The sequence below is a fragment of the Medicago sativa genome, chromosome 1 (genome assembly GCF_051527215.1).
Source record: "Medicago sativa cultivar Bolivia chromosome 1, Bolivia_mono, whole genome shotgun sequence".
Taxonomy (NCBI): Eukaryota; Viridiplantae; Streptophyta; class Magnoliopsida; order Fabales; family Fabaceae; genus Medicago; species Medicago sativa.
Genome location: NC_140749.1, coordinates 75498506 through 75523289, shown reverse-complemented (window position 1 = coordinate 75523289; position 24784 = coordinate 75498506). Strand labels below are relative to the sequence as shown.

The 24784-nt window shown below is 32.6% G+C and overlaps 2 protein-coding genes and 1 pseudogene across 2 annotated transcripts; 1 reads left to right on the top strand and 2 right to left on the bottom strand.

The window, feature by feature from the left end:
* The first annotated feature begins 13504 nt into the window (after positions 1–13504).
* Positions 13505–15328, top strand: LOC146957439 (transcription factor MYB61-like). Its single transcript, XM_085736545.1, has 3 exons — positions 13505–13713; positions 13822–13951; positions 14109–15328. Exons 1-3 carry the CDS (start codon positions 13581–13583, stop codon positions 15001–15003), a joined length of 1158 nt encoding a protein of 385 aa, XP_085592671.1. The 5' UTR covers positions 13505–13580; the 3' UTR covers positions 15004–15328.
* Positions 15329–17011: 1683 nt separating this feature from the next.
* Positions 17012–18156, bottom strand: LOC146957438 (uncharacterized; annotated as a pseudogene).
* Positions 18157–20498: 2342 nt separating this feature from the next.
* Positions 20499–24552, bottom strand: LOC146957437 (Pectinacetylesterase family protein). Its single transcript, XM_085736541.1, has 12 exons — positions 24228–24552; positions 23508–23590; positions 23203–23332; positions 22984–23057; positions 22688–22774; positions 22489–22613; positions 22339–22399; positions 21990–22043; positions 21821–21898; positions 21580–21685; positions 21282–21427; positions 20499–21151 (listed from the first exon to the last, which is right to left on the bottom strand). The coding sequence occupies exons 1-12, from the start codon at positions 24412–24414 to the stop codon at positions 21038–21040; spliced, it is 1245 nt and encodes a 414-aa protein (XP_085592667.1). The 5' UTR covers positions 24415–24552; the 3' UTR covers positions 20499–21037.
* Between the last annotated feature and the right edge of the window lie 232 nt (positions 24553–24784).

The following is a 24784-nucleotide window of genomic DNA, read 5'->3' as shown; positions in this document are numbered from 1 at the left end:
ACTTAAACTAAGTTTTGGAAGAGAAAAGAAGGAAGAGGTGTTATTTTTCTAGCTAGGTGAATGGGTGAATTTGAAAATTAAATTTTATTTGAGGGCAATTTTATCAATTTGTGGTATAACTAGGAATACATATGGTGTAATTAGAAAAAAATTCTTCGAGAAAACATATGATTTAGTTGAATGAGAGTATTAGATGGCAATATTGATTAAAATGTGCTTTTCAGAAAAGCGGAGAAAGTGGGTTATGGGATGTATTGGTTAAATCTCAACTTCTATGCTCGTGAAAGGAAGCCCCGCAAAAGAATTTAGATTGAGTAGGAGTTCGACGCAACGAGATTCGTTGTCACCTTTCTTATTTTTGATAGCAACAGAAGGATTACATTCTATGATGAACGCTTAAGTGAAAAAGGGTTGTTAAGAGGTTATCAGATTGGTTCAGAGTCTCAATTTAAGATTTTTCATCTTCAATTTGCAAGTGATCCATTAATCTTTGACGAGAAAATTTGGGCTAATATCAGTGCTATTAAGGTTAAGCTTCTTTTTGAGATGATTTTGAGTCTCAAGGTCAACTTTCCTAAGAGTCTTCTTGTTGGCATTAATGTTTCGAGTTCATGGGCGGAAGATGCAGCCGATGTATTTAATAGTAAAATTAATGATCAAGTACCATTCAAGTATCTCGACATACCAATTGATGGCAACCCACGAAGATTATCTTGTATTTTTGAAGGTAAAATTTCTCTAAGTAGATTTAATATAGTTCACATTATTGAAGTTATAACGAAGTTCTACATTACTAATGTTCTTGGATATATATCTGTGTGTGTGTGTGTGTGTGTTTCTTTGACCTCATTCTTTAAACTAACTTTTGATATGACATACAAACACATTTATCAATAATTGTTGCACCCTACATTGATGTAGGCAATCCAAATCTTACAATGTAATGAGTAAAATTCATATTCAAAAACATAAATGAAAAAGAAAATTGAAAACCAAGATTATTAGGACAAAAACTGTGAATTTGAAAATAATAAAACCAAATTTATGAATAAAATAAAATAGTGTAACCAAAAAAAAAAAATTGACACGTGATCACCTAATAAATCATGTGAATTGCTGGTGCAGTGTGCATGAGCAATGACATGAAATATTGATATATTGTAAGGCAAGGTATTGATGGAGATAAAATACATGCATGGTGATGATGGGTATGCTATAATTAGTTGTACGGTCCAATCCAAGCTTTGCAATGCATAAAGTCGGTCCCATATGTGGACATAAGGATCAAATGGTCCCACATTTGAGAGGTTTCTTATGATTTTGTGTATTTTATTGCACTGGGTCCTGTGTGAGCTATGAGCCATGTTCCAGTGCCAGTCACTTTCTCCTTCCCTCTCTCTACTATCAAATCCAATAATTGAGTCCAAATTAAAAGGGTTGAGATGCTATATGATAATTTTGTATTTTGGCTTGTTGGCTTAACTGAGTGGTGTAAGTGCCTATAACTTAACTTATCATCTTTTGGAAAAATATGGAAGATATTACATTGCAATTGCACATGTTTGTGTGCACTCACATTGACCTGAAGATCGTGACATTACCTTGGATTTCACTGTCTTGGCCACTCTCTTTCATCTGTTACCAATATACTTTTTATACGAAAATGATATAATAACTGTGAATTCACATATTAAGAGTAGTAAAGCGTTGTACTAAAAGAAAAGTAGTAAAGCTATAGTCATTTATCAACAAAGAAAAAATTGTAGTCACAAACTGAGGATAATGATTTATCTTGGAAGTGATTTTTTTGCTTAAGAGGAATCTTTGAAGTGACTTTTTCAAAGTAATATAGTAAATTTATGCTTAAGAGAAATGTTAGCAACACTCACTTTTGAACATTCTTTTTAGCACTCACTCTTTTATACTTAACGTACTTTGCCTTTTACGTTTATTTAGATTTTAATTTGGTCTCATATATTTCACAAAATTTATATGTTAAGGGTAGACTTAATGTCGTGTAAAATCCTTCTTTCTCTTCTCAAATGTACTATGTGACTAGAATTTTCATTCATCCCCAACTAAAATGGGTTAACGAGGTAAGAGATGTTGAAAGAGTTTGAAAAAAGAGGTATCGGATTTTGATTCTCGGAAACTAACATAATTACTAACATATTGTAACATTTGTCTATAAAAAATAGTATTCCCTAAATATCTCAAATTTTAAAGTGTTCTACAATTTTAGGTTCGTATCATCAATGCCATATTACACTACTACAAAAAAGCAAAATTAGCGACTGAAAAAGTGAAATCTCTCACCAATGTCGTCCTCTTAAAATTTAGATGCGAAATTAGAAAGGGATTTCATGTATTACCTCACTAAAATTTGTTCTTTTAGTAGTTTTAATTAATTTTGAATTTACTATTTTCTATTAATTGTAACAATTTCACTTTTTTTTTACTAATATAAATATATTTTAACATTTTTTTTGAAGAAAAATATATTTTAACATTAATTATTAATGAATTATTCTATTAATAATTTATCATTTCTTATAAAAAAAATTCAGAGTTGGAGATAGAGGTCTATGATGCAGAATAGTGAGAGACTGAAACAAAGCAGTGATAAACAGAATGAAACCCAGTTTGAACTTTAAAGGTAACAGTGTGATGAGGTTGTCTATGTCTATCTTAAATTGATTTAGCAACTATTGTTGAATTGACATGTTTTTCGACTTTACTACCTTCTCCTCTATGTAGCCTTCCCATTTTGGTATTACAAGTACTAGGAAGGGGGAGGTTCATTCAATCCTTCGCCGTCTTCTATCGAAATATTTTTCTAATAATTACTATTTGATAAATTCTATCATTTTTTCACTCACATCGAAATTTTTAATGGTTAGCCATGGATGAATCGATACAAATTATAACAAAATATTATCATGATCAAGAAACTGTGTACTTTAGGTTTAAGTTATGAGAAACGACTGCCAGGCGATTGAGTATGAGTGGGATGACTCTCCTCATCGTCGTCTAAGTTTGCATAATAGATTTTCAACGTATGTTAAGTGTATAATGAGATAACGTTTAAATAACTAAATGGATTAGGGAAGAGACCTCTTATTAGAAAAATAGTAATTATTAGAAAATATTAGTGCTTAACACAATTGTCCAATCAAATAGAAAAATATTCATCAACTAATTATTAGAAAAATATAGAATTTATCAAATAGTAATTATTAGAAAAATATTGTTTATACTAAACAAGCCAAATGTCCTCATGAGCTTAGCTCAGTTGACATGGACAATGCATAAAATATGCAAGGTCCAGGGTTCAAACTTTGGCCACCACCAAAGAAACGAGCCAAGATGTCACAATCTATTTAAAAACAATTGTCCAATCACATATATTCATCAATTAATTAGTGTTTAACACAATAAATTATAATTTATATTAAGATTAATTTATAATAATTGACTATTGTCAATCTGTAGTTGATTAATTAAATAATTAATTCAACAATACGTAGATGCAACTGGACCATGTCTTTTTTTTTTTTTTAATATAGACAAATGTTAATGGTTAGTTTATTAGAAGAAGATGAATTTTTTTAAAGATCAAACTTTGAATTTCATTTTTAGTATTTTTCGACATCTCAATTCATATCATTAGACTATAATTTAAAGATGAATTATTTTAAAGATCAATCCTTCGACGTCTTCTATCGAAATATTTTTCTAATAATTACTATTTGATAAATTCTATCATTTTGTCACTCACATTGAAATTTTTAATGGTTAGCCATGGATGAATCGATACAAATTATAACAAAATATTATCATGATCAAGAAACTGTGTACTTTAGGTTTAAGTTATGAGAATAAATTATAATTTATCTTAAGATTAATTTATAATAATTGACTATATAATCTATAGTTGATTAATTAAATAATTAATTCAACAATATGTAGATGCAATTGGCCCGGACCTTTTTTTTAATAAATAGACAAATGTTAGTGGTTAGTTTATTAGAAGAAGATGAATTTTGTAAAGATCAAACTTTGAATTTCATTTTTAGTATTTTTCGACATCTTAATTCATATCATTAGACTATAAAAGAGAGTTGGATAACTCAACTAGTTTGAGCTAAGGTTTAAAAAGTTGAAGAATCAGAGTAGAATACTAATAAGAAAGAAAATAGTAACATAACAAGTTTGCCGTTTAAGCAAGAAAAAATCGCACGACTATAATTTTATGGGCATTGCAACCGATTTTAATTAATAGTAGCATATGAGAGATGGGGTCAAATATGGCGTATAAGACACTATTTGATAGGGTACCATATATCTATAGTGCACCATATATAGCAAGTACTGGACTAACTACATACAAAGTACTCTTTTTCTTTTCTTTTGAGGGATACAGACACAGTACTTATCTACCTCTGTGTTGTGTTATTTTTATGTTTTGAGTTATTGAATCTGGGTAGGGTTAATTAAACACCAAGTGGGTAAGGGAAAGCTCCATATAAATGCTTTTTAGCATACAATGTAAGCCAGGTTGGCCTAAATTAAATGAGGACAAATGTCACAAAACAAATACCAAAACATGGAATAATAGGACCCTATCATAAGTTCACTCGTGTGATATATTTAATTAATTTAAGCAATAGTGTGTGTTACATTATTGAAAGGTTATGCAGCCACCACATCTATATATGAATATGATATATGTGTCAACTGAATCTCGTGTTGGTAGGCCATGGATATCTTTGGTTGACAACTTTCATTTGCAGGCCCTTATATGGATAAAATCCACTCACTGTTACTCCCACCGATCTTAATTTCATTTGGTTTTTTCAGTGCCACTCCTACGTATTAGACTCAATTTTCATATGGTTGGTATAAAGTTTCATTTCTTTTTGTCTCTCTTTGTTAGGTTTAAACAGTGTGATTATAATTTCTTCACTTCAAAAAGCTATAGTATTTATTCTACTATTCGTTTTTAGGATACATATACATATATATACATACACACATATATAATATTAATGTATAGAAATTCTCATTGATTTTTATAAAAAGATCGATTCATTATGGTAATAGTAGCACTAATAGATAACATAATATGATTTATTAAGATTTTTTTTTTTTAAATGAAGGGCATAATGCCTTAGACTATTCCTAGGAAAGAAATGTCAAATACAAATACTGTTTGAGTATATTCAATATACTGTAATAGGAAACACATCATGTGCATGAATATGATAAGCTCGCAAGACTAGAGGATATACATCTGTGTAGTACGGAGCTCAAATAGGGAGGGGTGACTATGTCATGTCATAAAAATAAAGGGAGAGGGGGTGACTAAATTTAAAAAGCATAGGTTCAATCGTTTACACTTCAGTTTGGTTTTATTTTTCTTTAAAAAAACACTTAAAACATTATTTATTCTTTTTTTCTTTCTTTTCCATTAACCCATTTCTAAGAGCATGTAATACGAAAGACACTCGCTCCTTCCATATAATATATGCTGAATTGTTCGGTCTTTGTGTGCGTGTCTCTTTATGGTATGTTCTGTTCAAATGGGCCATAAGCCAGCTAATGATATGCAATGATTCATAGAACCTCCTCCCTTGTTTTTTAATCTCGTGCTCTTTTAGTTTTAGTTATTACTCTTACTATAAAGTACGTGATTTATTACTATTAGGTTCATCAATTTTGCTTTCCTCATTAGGTTAACGTTCTTCCCATGTCTATACTCTATACTGTTCTTTTGTTTTTATGAGATTGTCTAATACTGTTCTAGTTCTATATCAGAAATATGATTTCCATTATTATTTTTTGAATATTTAGATAGCTACTAAATTCTTTAGTTGTCTGGGTTTTTGAGATAAGGCAATGGAAAAGTTGTAGAAAGCAACAATAAAGAGGTACCATTAAACTATCAATAAAAACAAAGTACAGAGGAGGATAAAGAGACTTCATCCTCTTTAGTTATTGAACACTCTTTAATTATTGAACACTTCTAATAGAATGAAGACAGAAAAGCACATATAATATAATATTATTTAAAAAAATATTATTGTATTTTGTGTCTTTCTTTCTAATATTAGATTCTCAGTTGGCAGGGACATTATATAATATATGCAAAGTTTGAATATTGGGCTTGGTCAAACGACCAAACCAACTTATAAGTTAATTATGTCTTTTTCTTTTTACCATTTTCTTTTTTAATTTTTCTATTGTTTTGTTAATTTAGCGTTTTCACTTGTACCCCCTAATATTTGTTTTTGAGCAAATCCCCTACTCCAATTTAAATTAAAATATAATTATAGTACAAATATTTGAGTTAAATAATTATTCATCTATCCCAATAAAGCGTTACCGTTAATCAATGAATTAATCTTATCCCAATTAATTGTCCTCGTGAGCTTAGCTCAGTTGGTAAGGACAATGCATAATATATGCAAGGTCCGGGGTTCAAACCCCGGGCGCCACCAAAAAAATCTTATCCCAATTAATTGAGTGTTTTCATTAACAATTAACTTAATTAAATAATATTATGAATTAATTTTAAATTTATATAAGATAAAGTTATATGAGATCATAAAGTATTGTTAATCGCTGCAAACAAGTTGGTTGTTGTAGCTGATATAATCAAAATTGTGGGTAGATTTTTTAAATTATGTGTTGTATCACAAAAAAAATCGAATCAACCCAAACTACATTGTTATGATATGGTTTATTTTTGAAAAAAAAACTGAACTAAACTAAATCACATCCTTTTCTTTCTATCTTATAGTTTGAATGACTTTTAGCATCAAAACATACCGCAAATAATCCTAAGTGACCTAAGTGAGAGAACCCATATAATTCCAATGACTTGAAATATTGGGTTAAAATATGGTATCTAACTCATTTGTGTGGATGTTCTTAACTCAAAGTGGATGATCCCTGAGCTCCTCTAGTGACCCTACAGTGGCATCAGAGTCGTAATTCGACGAAGGATTCGACCATCTTTTTGTATCGAAAGATTTCCTGACCAAGGGTGTTCACGTGACGTTTCGCGTTGGTACCTCTGACAACAGTGGTGCAATTATAAATTGTATGTGGATGAAACAACTTCCTCTTAAGGGGGGCATAAATAAATTGACAAACTCGCATTTGTGAAAGAGATTATTGCATAGTAAATGTGAATTAGAAGTCTCATGTTACATAAGAGAAAGGAAATAAACATAACAGAAAATGGTCATATGTTCATTGCACAAAAAACAGAAAATATCTTCACCATTAAAGGATACAAGAAAGAAAAATGCAAAGGAGGAGAACAACTCTCAATGATTATAAAAAAAATTGAATGATAAAACAATTTTATTCTTTGTTTTTAACGTGGTTAAAAAACCCTCATCAGAGTTTCCATAAGCATAGTTCAGTTGGTAAAAATATTGTATTATATATGTAGAGACAATGTTTAAACTTTGAATTCTCCACTTATTCACCTTTCGCATTTGTGAAAGAGATTATTGCATAGTAAATGTGAATTAGAAGTCTCATGTTACATAAGAGAAAGGAAATAAACATAACAGAAAATGGTCATATGTTCATTGCACAAAAAACAGAAAATATCTTCACCATTAAAGGATACAAGAAAGAAAAATGCAAAGGAGGAGAACAACTCTCAATGATTATAAAAAAAATTGAATGATAAAACAATTTTATTCTTTGTTTTTAACGTGGTTAAAAAAGCCTCATCAGAGTTTCCATAAGCATAGTTCAGTTGGTAAAAATATTGTATTATATATGTAGAGACAATGTTTAAACTTTGAATTCTCCACTTATTCACCTTAAACGTCAAATTCTAACCACTAAAATAAAGCATCACCATAAGTACACACCACCATAAATAAAGCCGTATACAACTATAGATCTGTTAGTTTGCTAAATATAACAAGTAATTAGACCGGGTCATAAACAGGTACACTTTTTTTTTTTTGAGCAAAATAAACAGGTACACTTAGCCTATAATAATTCTATTAAATTAAGTACCCTTTAATCCATCCAATAAAATATGTTATTTGGAAAGGGCCAATGTGGCATTTATATATTCCAATATAATCCAGATCAGACTCCATATACAACAACGACCAACACTGGATCATAATTAATTAATCATGTCTAAAATAGACTAAAACAAAACAGTTATTAAAAATAGGCTTAAATGAGTAATTGGTCCTTGCACTTTCACCAATATTTGATATTAGTCCCTACACTTTTTTTTGTTTGGCTTTAGTCCCCGCACTTTGAAAAAATATTGCAATTGGTCCTTCTGTTAACCTAAGGTTAAAAAAAAAAACCTAAAACTAACTGTGTGCCACGTGGATCAATTATTACACGCCACGTGGCACACTAAAAGACAAAACTTCTGAATTAAAATAAATCATATAAAATAATTCATTTTTAATTAGTTTTATTATTTTTATTGTTTAATGTTTAATTAGAAGGGTGCCCCCTAATAACAGCAAACTCCTTGAATATAGCTGGTTGACGCTTCTTCAACCTTGGGCCACAAATCAATCAACATGGTAGTCCTCTGTTGTAGCAGGTTTGTTATTTACGGTAGAAATGTTAATGAATTTGATTTGATGAAACACTTACATTCAATGTACAAGCTAAACAAATGGCCAACGATTACCTTAAAAAAAACACGGATATCCATTAATAGAAGAAAAACAGAAACGCAACTCAACGGTACAAAGTTGAAACGCATAAACGCATCTCAGTGGTAAAGGGATCAAACGAAAGTGACGGTAAAATGGAGACATAGGTCGAAACCGCGAACAGAATCGAGAACGGGAATGAAATCGCGAAATCTAATTAACGATGGAGGTTGAAATTGATTTTATGGATGGAGGACGAAATCAAATCGAAACCTGATGAATGAAGGACGAAATTGAATGGCAACATTCAAGTTGAAACCCTGAAATCATTTTCTACCCCTTTCTCGTGTTAGTGTTTTTCTTCTGTTTTGGTCTTTTGGATATCTCTTATCTTTTTAATTCTTAATTTCCAATTAAACAATACTACTACTAATAATAAAACTAATTAAAAATGAATTATTTTATATAATTTATTTTAATTCAGCAATTTTGTCTTTTAGTGTGCCACGTGGCGTGTAATAATTGGCCCACGTGGCACACAGTTAGTTTTAGGTTTTTTTTTAACCTTAGGTTAACAGAAGGACCAATTGCAATATTTTTTCAAAGTGCAGAGACTAAAGCCAAACAAAAAAAAGTGTAGGGACTAATGCAAAAAATTGATGAAAGTGCAAGGACCAATTACATATTTAAGCCTTAAAAATAAGACTATATATTATGTATTGTACTGAAAGAAAAAGGAAAAAAAAAAGACCACTACGTTTAAGCCACAATGATGAATAGCAAATATACATTTGCCCCTTACCAAAGACAAGGAAATCAAAATAATCAAAGGAATATTTCCAACCTTATGGGCAAATCCATATAGTTGCTTAATTATATATTGAATGAACAAGACTTTAGTCAATATATAATAATAAATAATTATGCTGTTTTTTTACCGACAAATACAGCCACTCAATGATATCATGCTTATAAGATCGTTTATTTTACAGTTAGAACAATTATTTAAAGAAGATATTAAAGCAAGGAAGATTAATTTATTTGTGCAAAGAACTATTGCACATGCGATGACCACACTGGCCGGTGGGGATGGTTGTGGATTAAATGAAGTTTTAATAAAAACAATTATCTAAACTAGAGTATTAAGATCCTTCAGAAAAAAATAAAAAAACTAGAGTATTAAGTGAAGATCAACTAATGCGCCTAATAGTTAGTTGTCTATAATTTAGTCATGAAAAAAAGTTAGTTGTACTAATTAAAGTTTAGCTTAAAAGGGGTGGATTAATTATTGAGAAAAAGATGCTTTGTAATATGCAGATAAAACCTATAGTATTCAACACGGTTAGCACAATGGTACTAATAGAATAGTTTCCAATTTTCGTTCCTACAAGCTATTATTTATGCGTCTACGTGACCAATATGGCTATATATAACTTTTATGCATCAAAGTGTCAATTTTTTAAGTGAAGAAGAACCGAGAGAATTCCATAGATGAAAATGGAAAAAATGATGAGAAGAGTAATTTACATCACTGTTTGAATTTCAACCATAAAAGATAACATGCATTGTTTTTGATAAAAAAACAAATAAATTTAAAAACATTGTTCTTTCCACGTAATGATTGAACTTTTTAAAGAAATCATGACATGGAAGAATTGCACATAAAGTTCAAAGTGTAAAGAACGGATAGAATTCTATTTTATACATTTTCTCAGACACAAGTTTTCCATCACTAGTGAGAGGGGTATGATGCATTTCACTTTTCATAGACATAGATAGCCAGAAACTTTAGCTTGTGACAAGGAAATTTCGCTAACTGCTTTTAATTCTTGTATTTTGTATTAAATTATACTCCGTCCGTCCCTTAATATAGACACTCATTGTCTTTTTCACATTTCTTAAAAAAGTTGTCAGTGTAATTAATGTGTCTGTTTTATGTGTTAATATTACGAAATTGTCCTTTGTTTGTATGTGTATTAAATTTGACTTTTCATATTTCAAGACAAGATAGTGGTATTAATATGAAGAAAAACTTCAAGTTAAGGGAACATTTTCTCTCTCTAGGTTTGAAATTCTCTAACTTCTCTCTAGTTTTCTTAAACCGCGCTTTCCCTTTTCAGTTCGCCTCCCTCACAAATCCAAATCCAAGCTTTTGAGATGTAGCTTCTTCTCTTGGTGGTACGACGAGTGACTTACGTCCTCCGTACCACCGTTCTACCTCCTTTCCGACGGCCGTTTTCCTCCTGAGTTTCCGTCACCTTCCTCCGTTGCTGGGTTATTTGTGCTCGACGGCGGTCGGGTCGGGTTCCTTTCCGGCGACCGTTTCTTCCTGAGCAGCCGTCAGTTGTTGGGTTGTTTGTTTCGACGGCGGTTGGGTCAGGTTTATTTTCCAGCGGTCGTTGCTCCTTTGCCGGCTGGGTTAAGGTTTGGTGTAGGTCTCAACGGTGTCAGAAGGGCTAAGGTAGTAGCTCTCCGTTCGCGGGTCGGGTCGGGTTCCGTTTTTGGTAGTGTTTTCGCGTTATTCCAGATCTGTGGTGTTGTTACTGGCTGGTGGTGGTTGTTCAGGAGTTGTTTGGTGGTGTTGGGTGTTGATGGCCGAGTTTAGAGGTGGTGAGGGTGTTATGGCAGTGAAGTGGTGATGGCTTGGTGGGAGGCTTTTGTAGGGGAGATGTTGCAGTGGTGTGTCGCCTGGACCTGTTGGAGGTGGATGTGTGGTTTGATGGTTGTTTACTCCGACAGACGCCTTCCCATTGTCACCGGCGGCCGACTTTATACGATCTGGGTTTTGTTTCCGTTTCAAACCGGCGTCGCTGCCCGTGTTTTGCTGTTGGTTTTCGAATTTCTCTAGATATGTGTTTTTGTTGCTGCATGTTTCTTGGTGAGGTGGTTTGGCGGGGTAGTTTTATGGTGGTGGTGGTGGTTCAGTTGAGATTATGGTGGTGGTGGTGTTGTTTGTTTGGTTTCGGTTGAGATGGTGGTGGTGGTGGTTCGGTTTGCGTGGGTGTAGGTAGGGGTTGTCTTGGTGTGGTTTGGATGGGTGGTCATGGATCTGGTGTCAAAACATTTGGCGGACGGGAGCTTTATCAGGGTGTGGTTGGTGTCGCTTGGTTATGAGGTGGATGTTTTTGAGGTGGTTGATGTGGGTGATTCCTTTTGGAGGCTGCCACTGTTATTCGGGTCCATAGTCGTAGTCGCTGGCTCTTGTTTGGTTTTTTGGGTTGTTAAGGTGTTTAAGGTGATTTGATGGTTCATGTCCTTTGAGCTGAGCAATTTCCTTTTTTATTTTGATTGACGCTTTCGCACCACTGCAAATCATGTCGTTTGTCTTACTTTTTATGTGTTGGACGCTGGTGGGCCGATTATTTTGCTTCGAGATCGGGAGTTGGTGTCTCTCTGCAATCTTGTGTTGACTGGCTTTGGTGTTCCTCTGGTAGACTGGGGTGAGGGTGCCCTTCCGAGTTGGTCCTGAAGTCTACTGGGCCGATCGCTTTTGATTCAAGATCGGAAGTTAGTTCTTTGGATCAGTTTTGGTTTTCGGCTTTTATTGGTGCTTTTTCGGTGGACCGGAGGTTGGGCGGTGGTGGAAGCTGAATGATCTTTAGAAAAGGAGCTCTTCGGTTTTGGCTCTATTTTGGTAATGAGGATTGGGTTTTCTTTTACAAGGGAGTTTTCTTTTGGGATGAGTAGTGGCGATGAGTGTTATGTATATCGTTCTTTTGGTGGTTGGTTGTTTAGGAGTCAAATTTTAGGGGGTTTATTGTGGTGGGTTTAGCCCTTATGGGGTTGATCGCAGGGTTGTCTTTGTTGATGTTTGCTTTTGGGTGTTTCGTCTAGATACGACGCCTTTTGGTTGTATTTCCTTCATCACCGGTCTCTGTTCGTCTTGTACAGAGATTTGGTTTTAATAAAATTTTGCTGATTCAAAAAAAAAAAGAAAAAGATTGTGGTATTAATTAGGGGTATGTTTAGGAAAAAAATAATAAATGTATCTAGTAATTTGAAAAGGAGTTTACATTTAGGGACAAAAATAAAATCAAATGGGTGCTTAGATATAGAGACGGAGGGAGTATATTCCAACGCAAATTGGTCCAGTTGATAAGAAGTTAGTTCATAGTTGTAAGAACTGAGTTCAATTCCTACTGTCAAATTTAGTGAGTCTGTCCTAACCCTAGTGAACTTTGAAACCTAACTCAACTAAACTTTTTTCTTATAATTTTTTTTTAATATTTATATATCTATATTCTATATAATAATATTATGATTATGATTATGATTGCTTTCTTTTTCCTCAAGAGTGTATAAGACAATTAATTCAGTTATTTTGAAGTTAGTGTAGCAACTTCTTCAACACAGTGAAATAGTTTATATATGTCATTTCTTAATATGAAGCATTAATTTTTCATTTCATAATATACTTCAGTTACAAGCATTGTTTTTATTACATCTTTTTTGTTTCCATATAATAATGTCTTCACTTTGATTGATTATAAATTTATAATATGAGTTAAGTGTGTCCCACCACTATTTCCTGTAAGAGACATGAATGCACACACCTTAGAAAAGACATGTTATACTGCTTTATGAAATCCATTTTTTTCTCACCTTCCCTCTTTTTCAACTCAAACACTTTAAACAACTAGAAATCCTAATTCACATTGTCCAATCCCTATCAGATAGATCAACCTTCAACCTTACATATACTATATGATATGTTATGTATATATTATTAAATTAAATTCAAAAAAAGAATAAAGAAAATAGAAAGAAGCTTATTGACTATGACTTCTCTCTCATGAGACATAAGGTCTCACTCTCCTATATTAACTCAACTCCTTTTCTTAGCTGCCACTTCACTTTCCTTCCTTCAATTCTCTCTATCACTAAACCATTGCTTCATTTTTCTTCTCATAGGAAAATTCACAAATGGGAAGGCACTCATGTTGTTACAAGCAGAAGCTTAGGAAAGGTCTATGGTCACCAGAAGAAGATGAAAAACTACTGAGGCATATAACAAAGTATGGTCATGGATGTTGGAGTTCAGTACCTAAGCAAGCAGGTAAATTATCAAATTCTATCTCCATTAGCATATAATAATAATAATGTTAAAATTGTTATTAAATTATTAATCATCTATTATTTTTGAATTTTTGTTTATTATTATCAGGTTTGCAAAGATGTGGTAAGAGCTGCAGGCTTAGGTGGATCAATTACTTAAGACCTGATTTAAAAAGAGGAACATTCTCACAAGAGGAAGAAAATCTCATTGTTGAACTTCATGCAGTACTAGGGAATAGGTAAATTTCAACTGCTAACTCAGTCCTTTTTTTTATTTTCTCCTATGGTTAAGCAAGAGTGATAAGGAGGTCGAGGGCTCGATCTCACTCTCGGTATAATACTAACAATATTAATATCGTCAGTTTTAAAAAATTATGTTCATTTTCTTCTTATCAGATGGTCTCAAATTGCGGCGCAATTGCCGGGGAGGACAGACAATGAAATAAAGAATTTATGGAACTCTTGTTTGAAGAAGAGACTGAGACAAAAAGGTATAGATCCTGTGACTCATAAACCATTGTCTGAGATTGAGAATAATGGAGAGGAAAATGGTAATAAGAGTCAAGAGAAAGCACCAGAGATATTATTATCCAATGAATTGAACCTTTTGAAATCAGAGAGTTCAAAATCAGATGCAGCTTCTAGCTATGAGCAGAGAACAACATCTTCAATTTCACCAAAAGCATATGCAATGGAAATGGAAGGTTCTTGCAACAAAGAGTTTTTCATAGATAGGTTCATTCAACCCTCAGATTTGATGGGAAATTTTCCACTTCAAATGAGTTATACAAACACTGAAAATGATTGTTTACCAAATGATTCAAACACTAGTAGTAACCATTGGTTCAACCAAACTGGAAAATCTTTTGATATGAATACTGATCAGTTTCATTTCAATCCCACAACAACATCAACAACCATGTTTCTTCCTAATTCTTTTTGCTGCAACAATTCTCTTGATATTCCCTCTGACAATGTTTCCACAGAGATGAGAACTAGCAGCAGCAACACCTTAAACTTACATAACAACAATTTTTCTTCTTGGGGAGGATTAATGGAAAATCATACAGAAGAAGCTAAGTGGGATAATAACTACTTTCAAAACCCTATCTTAATGCTTGCTTCTGAATCTTTATGCAATGAGATAAAGCCTCCATTGATGAACTTTGTACCAGATAGTTTTGGAGCTATTTTACCTCATACAAAGCAAGAACAAGAACAGTCACAAACAACTTCTAATATATTTTCCAAGGACATTCAGAAACTCAGAGAAGCTTTTGGAGATATGTGAACATGATTGTGGAAAAAAAAGAACAGTGTGAAGATTTTTAGAGGTGTTGTTTTTTCTTTAGTACAGGTGTGTGAAACCACTGATTTTTCTCTTGTATATAGGTATGTGAATCTGATACCAAAAAAAAAAAGCAATTTGTTTTCACTTTCACCCTTTTTGCTTTGTTGATATTTGTGAGCCAACTACATTTTTTTCTTCTATGAGTGTGGGGTAGAATTGGTGAATAAGGAGTTGTTTGTTTGTTTTCTTTCTACATACTCTTTCTTTTATACACTGTAACATCATTGGTGAATTTCTATATACATCACATATATTTATTGGTTCATTTTACTTTCATTATTGCTAGGAACAGAAACAGATTTAGTTACTTTACCTATAAAAAAAACAAATTGCAGAATCTTTTTTACTTGATATATGATTTTTTCTCCAGTCACTAACTTTCATGCTATTGAAAATGACACTTAAACATGTCCATCGTTTTCTAGGCAGTAGAGTAAAATATTCACTTCCATTATGGTTTTGATACTTTTCCTTCTATGCAAGTTTTACTTTTCACTTGTACAATGAAATTGTTGGTCTTGTTGTACTGTCTGCAAAATCATGTGAATTATTTATCTTTTTCTCACTAAGAAAAGGACAGCATCAAAGTAATGATTAATTGAAAGAATACAAAAAAAGAGGGGTCATTTTCCTCTGAATAGTCTTATTTGGATACCTCTGGATGGATGGATGTACTTTGACTTTTTGGAACACCTTGTGTACTTTATTTTCTATATATTGTTTGATCAATTTTGATTTTCTATATATTTTTTTAATGATTAATATTAGTAATTAAACTTAATAGAAATGTTAGTGAAATATTGATCATTCAAACCTTCATCACCTTATTTTATACATAGTTCTCTGATTTATCTTTCTCACACTGTCACACACAACTCACAAACAAGACTAGCATGCAAAGTAGTTTATTGAATGTATGTCACATACAATATGTGCAATAAGACAATGACTTAAAAGTTAACAAGGGTCTTAACACTTGAAAGATTGAAGCATTGTCCTAACAATGCTTTGCAAGCAAGAAACCTTTTCAGGAAGTGAAATAAATAAACTCTAGATTGGTTGCTCTAAATTGAATTCAAACTTGCAATAATAAAGGTAAAAATGTATTAATCAACCCCTAATAATACATTTTGAATTTGTTAGGTATCTGCCTATTACCAATAACAGTTATTGAGATCATTATATAAAAATTTGGATGTACAAGTACAACATTTAGCTCTAAACAAAATCATGAAACAAAAATGTAACAGAATAAAAAATATTCTAACCAAAAGGATGAAACAAAAATGCAAGAACATAGAAAAGGTGACTCATATCCTCAAGTTGGGGTCATTTTTGTTATTTTAGGGCCTGCTAGCCCTAAGTCCACTTCCACTTTGTGGCCCAATAGTCTCAGTTGTTGCTGAGTTACCAAAACACTGTCCCATCAGTAATTTGGTCTAGCCTAATAATGCCTATGTTCATATCATTGTTCAATTATGTTTTTCTCAATTTTGAATAAAGTCAAAAGGATAAATACTTTTGGTTATGAATAAACCATTTCAATAACAAAACATCAAATAAGTCAAACTATTTTGATATAACCTGTCATTTGCTTTCTCAATATCATTGTTCAATTATGTTTTTCAATTACCAAAACACTGTCCCACAGTAAGTTGCTTTCATAAGCTATCCGGACTCCGGAGAGCTTATAGAAATAAGTTGAAAACAACTTCTAAACATGTCAGAAGTTATTTTCATAAACCCTCATAAAGACTCTGAAGTGCTTATGTCAATAAATAAAGTTCAAATTAGGGATCCAAACAGATGCAATGTTCCTTCATAGGACAAGCAAGTCCAAAATACATTACAAATAAAACATACCTTGAACTGCATTCCACTATTAAGTTAATCTAGTACTAAAGCTGTAAAGATAACAAACAATAAAGATCAAACTTGCATTGCAAGACTACAATGATAGCCATGAAGAAAGTATCAACAGAGGAAGCATAGAAAGAAGACCATAGCACACAAAAGCATCAATACTTTCAAAAGTATTCACTTTACTAACAATAGTACTCCATAATTGTCCAACTGCTATACCATCCTCATCATCATCATCGTGGTTTCTCAAAATTCTTCTATCATTGTCGGCATCATCGGAGATTGATTGATCCAAAGACATTATAGTTTTAGCTCTTCCCCCAAATTTATAGGCTGAATCAGTGTCTATTGTGTTCATTACAGATCCAAAAAAATCTGTGACAGGTACCTCATCTAAACGGCGTTGATAAAGGTCCTTTCTATAATAAGGAGTTGAATCCAACAAATAAGGATTATACGAATCAAAAAGACTACTTAAAGAATCATTACCATATAAATTAATCCTCTCCAAGAAATCAAGAGTTTGATATGTAAAACGATCAACAACAGAAACACCCAAATCCGAATCAGAATGATGCGAATACGAACTCTCTCCTTTCACACTACTTCCAATAGCTAAAACACCAGGTGAACGAAGATCTGAGAAAAGAGTAGCAGCTTGACAAGTATCCACCATTATCAACAACTCCTTAAACCTGTGATTCTCTTTCATCTCATTCACAGCATCAGCTAAATCTTTGCTATAAAGATCTTCCTTCTCCTGAAACTTCAAAACCTGATCACTTCCATGACCTGACATAAACAAAAGAATGTTACTTCCTTCGTCGCTAAGGAGTCGTTTGGACCTTGGAATGTTTGGTTCGTGACGACCTGTTAGTAGACGTAGAAAGTTTTCAACATTAACATCATAGCCACGGTAATCAACCTCAACTTTTTCACCGTAGAGGTTGAGTTTGTGGTTTTCATTATTAAAAACTTGGGAAGGGTAACTGTTTCTTGCGTTACAAGGCATGTCATCTGGTAGCATGAGTATGATTCTTTCGTCGGGTATCCCTAGTCGCTTAACGGTTGCATATATTGATAAAGTGTTGGCTATGTGTCGATAATTGAACCAGAAACGAGATGTGCAAACTAAAACAGCCCAATTGTTAGTGTGCATCGTTGAAGAAGAAGATTCTGCCGTATTTGTGAGAAATATTATCAGCAATATTGTCACAAGTATTTTCATGGTGGAATTCATCATCGAAGAGGCGATGGCCGTCACTGTCTTGCTGCCCTAGGGTCTCTTGGCGGAGATGAGGCAAAAAACAAACAAAAAAGAGAAAGAGAGGAAATTTATAGAGAGAAATTTAGGACACAAGAAATTGGATTCCGCTTTTATTGACATGATTTTAGGAAAATATTTATGTTGCATATCAAATTATTATTATTATTTATTTCTATTTTTTGATAGAAAAAGATCAGCGCAAATCTATCCAATTTGAATCAGGAGGAAAAATATTAAGGAATGAGATCTTACCAATCAATTCAAATCTTCAGCACAGATCACACACCAATATTTTTTTTTTTTTTTTGAAGGAGATCACAAACCAATATGAACAACAAAGATTTAAAAAAAAAAAAAAATCCTTCAAAAACAATAATAACAATGGGTCCGGCTTGTGTTCGGCTGAAAGATGTGACGGCACTGTAGTTAGTCACATATGGACCGTTTCATCAAGATATCACAAGCTTTAAAAACAATTAGACTTCAAACTTAAAATTTGAGTCTCGTCCGATCTTGATAGGACGGTCCAATGTGACCGACCGCAAACAACCAATTGCATTCAATTTAATAATAATAATAATAATAATAATAATAATAATAATAATAATAATAATAATAATAATAATAATAATAATAATAATAATAATGTATTTCACAGCATTAAACCGCTGCATGCTTATATCAACTCATCAAGGGTTTGAAATTGGTTGCACATTTTACAATGATGTTGCACATCGTCTTACATCATAAATTATTTTCATTCAAACTCATTAATCTCTAACTCCATTGAAATTTACCCTCCCTTCCGAGTAACAGGAAATAATTTGTTATGTTGGGGTCAAAATAGCTCAATTTAAGCTCAAGTGTCTTGCTTTGTTGCTTACAAGTAAAAAAAAAAAAAAATCGATGATGGTAAAACACAATCTTGTTGATTCTATGTAAGCAAGTTCATTAGACAAGACACTAAGATGTGTTATTTAAAATTTATGTTTGCAACATTGACACTTTTAGGCTTTGGCACATTGATGAGACTTTGAATTAGATTTGGTGAATTATGTTTATGTGATTTACATAGTTATACCATTGTATGTGCAATATCAAATACAAAAGTATCAAATATCAGCATCTTTGTGGTGGACGCAGTTATATGGCTCGGTCTAGGGTGATGATATGATCCATCCAATGGGTGCAATTCAACATGCTCATACGTGTTTTAATTTTAAAAAAGAAGCTATCTGATATTCCACAACTTTAATCTAGTTATTTGAATCTAATTATCTGATAAAACAAATTTGTTGCATCTGCAATTCCACTTTCTATCATAAACCTTCAATCTAATTTTCCTTCCATTTTCTTCCCTTCACAATTTGTCTTTGGTTTTAGCCTCAATTTTTATCCACTTTATGTTTTCTTTTATTCGTATATATTTCCTTAATCTTTATACATTTTTTGTCTATAAAATCAAATCTCACAAGTTTTAATCAAATCTATGGGTGCTTGAAACCCTCTTAAAGGAAATTGAAAGAATGTCGAAATTATAGAAACTTAGATAAGATTCAAATCTATGGTTTCATATTTGCTGAGGTCTCCAAAGATTGGAATGCAGCTATATTCATAGCTTTACCTTGACATAGCCACTTTCCAACGATGGAAAACCCAACAAAGATGAAATTACTATGTGGATTCAGAACTAATTTGATTGAAACATCAAACGTAAGAGAAAGAGAAGCAATTGCGCTGTCGCAGCCACCAAGATGTTAACATTTGAGAGGTATTTATATACGATTATTTGATTTGGTGGGCTATTAGATTAGGAACAAATATGAGCTCTAACATTGGATAAATCTTCTTCCTACCCCCAAATTCTACATCCTACCCCAAAATATTTCTAAATCTCAAGTGACTTGTCATTAATCTTCTAATTTCATTTAATTGATCATGTTTTTGCTTTTTCAATGACAAAAACGTTGTAACTAATGCACAAATTCAGTTTTTGGATATTGGGTGTGTTTGAAACAGCCATGCAATTAATTGAACCATTCCAAAAACAACCGAAATGTGACCAACCGTTTGCAAACTGAATCGAACTAAACGTTCTATTCAGTTTAGTTCATGATTTATCGGTGCAATTTATTCGTTTTATAGTTCAGTTTAATTTTTGTTTTTTTTTAAATAATCATAATATTTGGCTTGGTTAGTTGCTTAAAATAAATTCAATTTGGTACAATTCTGTTCAAAAGAAAATTAATTCAATTCGGAAAAATACATAAGAACCGGTGCAGTGAACCATTATAACAGTTCGAGATGCATTTGTAATAGTTTGTTTTATTTTTATGAATTCTGCAAACGATTCAATTTTGTTTTTGTCTTGAATTGAACCATGAACACCCTAATTCTAACAAAGGTAGGTAAATGACTACTATTTACTAATCAATATGAAATCTCACGGATTGCTAGCAACCACACTCTTTAATCAATAAAAGGGAGTGTGTTGCTAACATTATTCCATGAATCTTATTAACACTTGGTTGGTCTCGGGGATCATCACATTAGACTTTGAGCAATCATATTGGTGACTTGGACACCACTTCTTAACCAAAATCATAAGGCAATGTATGAGTCCTCTCATTTATATAGTACTCAATATCCATTTTGCTATTCAATGCAGAACTCTTACTCTCACTTGATTGATATACCAACACTCTATCGGTAAAATTGATGATAATCAATTTTTTAATCAGATAAGAATGGTCAAGTCTTAACATAATTAATGAAATGTTAAATACACCCAAACAAATACAAGGAGGGAAGTGTATATAAAATATCATATGAAGAAAGAACATATTATACTCTTCTAAACACCAGATTATGGCAGCTATTGTCACAGGGGTAAGGGCAGTCAATAGCTTTGACAACTTCTCGGTCGAAATACCAGTCTCCAACAGCAACTGCAATTGGCTGTATAACAAAACAGGATTATTCTCTGATAACAATGGACAGAGAAAATAAAATCGTATGAAGCTTAACTATCGATTATTTCATCTAAGGCATTAAAGTCATCAGTAGAAATATTCTAAATTGAACAAACCTTGTCATCAATAAGAGGAGAGTCATCTGCGAACCATGTCTCCTGTCTCTCAGACTGGCAATGAGCGAAACAAGAATTTATGAATAGTCCAGTTTGAGATGATCTTGAGAAGTCTTTCATGTCGTCAAGCATTTGATTTCTGAAGTCTGTTTCAAAGGTGAGATAAATATGTCACAATTGCTGTCTATGATTCAAATTTGTTGATGCATCTTTTATTGCATAAAAATTAGCAAATTTCATTTATGTGCATGAACTTTTTAGCATCATTTACAATTACAATAGTAGAGATTGAAAACACCTTGGAGGAGCTGAATTTGAGATGAGTTACAATTTGCATTGTTTGATTTGCAGTCATTCCAAGAGCCAAGGGGGTCAGCTGTCTTTGGGGCTAAACTGGCTTGGACCTGATGGAAACATAGTTCACGTCATAAAAACAGCATTAATTATATATTTATATGTAATTAGCATAAAATCAGATATATCCTTAATGTAATACAAGATAAAGTAAGAAACAGTGTATTAGTGTTAATCCATGTTACCTGCCACACGTCATAAGCCGCGTTGAGTAGAAACAATGGTGTCTCGACATGTTCGACCACATTCTGAGGAAAGAAGCACTGGACGAAACATGCTTCGGATATTCAAAACTTGGATGTCTAAAATTATTTTAAAGATTAGGAATAGCAAGACATCTTGAATGAGAATTACCGAAGTTGGGTCCATTTTGTTGAGACAACTTTTTGGCAGATTTTTCTGGACTTCCTACAATTTCAAAACAGTACTGATATCAAATATTTGCAAAGGTTCTCTTAACCTTTTATCAAAGACGTAAAACAACTGATAAAAGAGTTTATTGCAATGTGCCTTCACTTGACAACCTAAGCTTTTAGGAGAATTAGTAATTAAAAATGTGCCAAAACTTGAAGAACTGTGTGGTTAATGGTTTGGAATGTGGATCATGCTATCAATTAATGATAAGAATTACAAATTTATGGTATAAATCTACCAATGCTATATTATACTAAATAGTTCATTCGATTAGTAAGTTAAGCACTACCTGTAACTGAACTACACCTCCAAACATATTCCTCATTGTGCGTCCTCCAGATATATCAATTCTACACAATTGAACAGATCATAGACTATATATAAGTGTCTAGTCAATGGAACATGCTAGAAGTAATGTAAATAAAAACATTGAACTTACGCATCGAGAAAAAATCCTGCATCACTTAAACACTTCACTTTTGAAGATTTTGGTAACAAGCTCTGGAACTCATCACAGTGTATTATGGATGCTAGACCACCCGCAGAGCATCCAGAGAGAAGGGCCTGATATACATATATTGATTAGAAGAATCCACGAACATTAAGATTGAACAACAACATAAAGAAACATGGGAAACCTGTTCGGCATTCTGCATTCCTTGAGACAATAGTTCCTCTATTGCAGCAAGCCATATTTTTTGTCCACGAAATTGAAGCCCTTCAGCCTGGATAAAAGAACCAAAAATCACACACATATTACTCAATCATAAATTCCAAATGATCAATCTTTCGGTAGCAATTAACTCAGCACTAAAGGCTATGTAAGAGAAATCTCGTTATTATCAGAAGTAACAGCCTTCCATAAAAATCTTAAGGGATTTTAATAGGAATTTTATAGATAAGAGGGGAAAAAAACTTTGATACTTTCACTCACCTCATTTTCACTGTCTCCAGCAAAAGACGCTCCATCACAGTACCTTAATTTGACTCTATTCCAGTTAAAGAAATCTGTGCATGGAATGGAAGATTATGTCCAAATTCATGACAATTAAAACACAGACTTGAGTCTGCATAAGTTGCAGCATCAATGAGGGCAGAGTTTAACTGAACTACAAGAAACAAATGCCAAAATTATGTAGGATAAAGAAAATACCTGGGTTTTCTTCTGGTTTATTGCTCAATATTCCTGTGAATGGTATTTGACTTTCCATGTATTTTGAGGAACCACGATGAGTCTTTTTTCTGTAGACACAATTTCTGACAGTATCACACCATCCTCCTCCCTACAGGAATTCATAAAGTGTCGTGAAATTTTTTAGCCATAGCATAGTTAAAGAAAGAGTTGAAGCAAATACTAAAATTTTTCCATCGACTTTCTTCTAAATATAGTAGGCAAAATTTAGAAACTATTAAACCTTGAAAGTATTGTTATTAAACTTTGGACATTCTTTTACATACCTCCAGATGAATAAGCCAACTATTTGCACCAGATTCAAATCCACGATCCAAATGGTAACCAGGCAATGTTCCATCCAAACAGACTGTGGTGATAAGACAAAAATTCAAAATTGACTGATTTGAGACAATCTTTACTCTTTTTAACACAATAGGTTCTGCTACGTTATCAAATCAACTAACTCAAACAAGCATAAGAATACTCTGGGAAGCACCGACATACACAACATGGACAGCGGACACTACACTGACACATAGACACTGGTAGTAATTGATACAACAAAAGTGTTTAAAATGTAACCACATATGTCGGTGAGATGTCGTTGTCGAATATTAGACACTTCTTCAATCCGAAGAGTTTGAGTTATGCACATAATGAAATATGTCCTTCAGCATTATATTAATTAAAAAGCATACATGATATACCTCCACTTCACAACAATATAAGGCACATTTGAGACAGTAATCAATCAAAATAATATCCATTGTAACTATAAAAAGATATAAACAAGGGATGTTTGCAATACATTAATCTACAAAAAAGAGAATCTAAAATGATGAGGTAACAACTTAATCATCTAAAATTCACCAACTAAAGTAATGGGTTAGCTTCAAAATGTGGCATTTCATACAATAACTCAAAGGGTATAATATTCTATGCAAGGTTCTAATACAAAGAGGCACATTTTAAAAATAATTTAAGTGAGAAAAAGAGAGAGATACCAGCTCCTTTGGAATCAGCTCCTTGAATGAGAGTGAGGTCTACCATATGAGGTTGCAATGAATTAGGTGAAACGACATCGTTGTTTTCAGAGAAAGAAAGTGTTGTGTCAGATCCAGAGGAGATAAACCCAGAAACTAAGAATGCAAATTCAAATGCCAACAAAATCAGCAGCAGCTTCATTTTCATGTTTGTTTGTTTGTTTGTTTGTGCTACTACTGATAATAGTGAGGTTCTTCAATTCATCACACACTCTCAGTTTCTGAGTATTCTTGATTTGTTTTAAGTAAGGAACATTTTTTGTTTTTCAACTATTGTGGTGGAAACAAAAAGGTTATCTAACAAAACAAGCATCTATAGAGATAGTAGACCCTTGTCGTGTGTTGTCTTTTTTATCATCATGTTTTTCTCATAAAATCACGACACTAAACTTACTTTAATCTATCATATCATATCTTATAAATTACGCAAGATCTTTATAATCAACTTACTCCTTGTGTTTTTTTTTTGGTGAATAACTTATTCCTTGTGTTTTTGTTTTTAAAGTAACAAAAAGAAA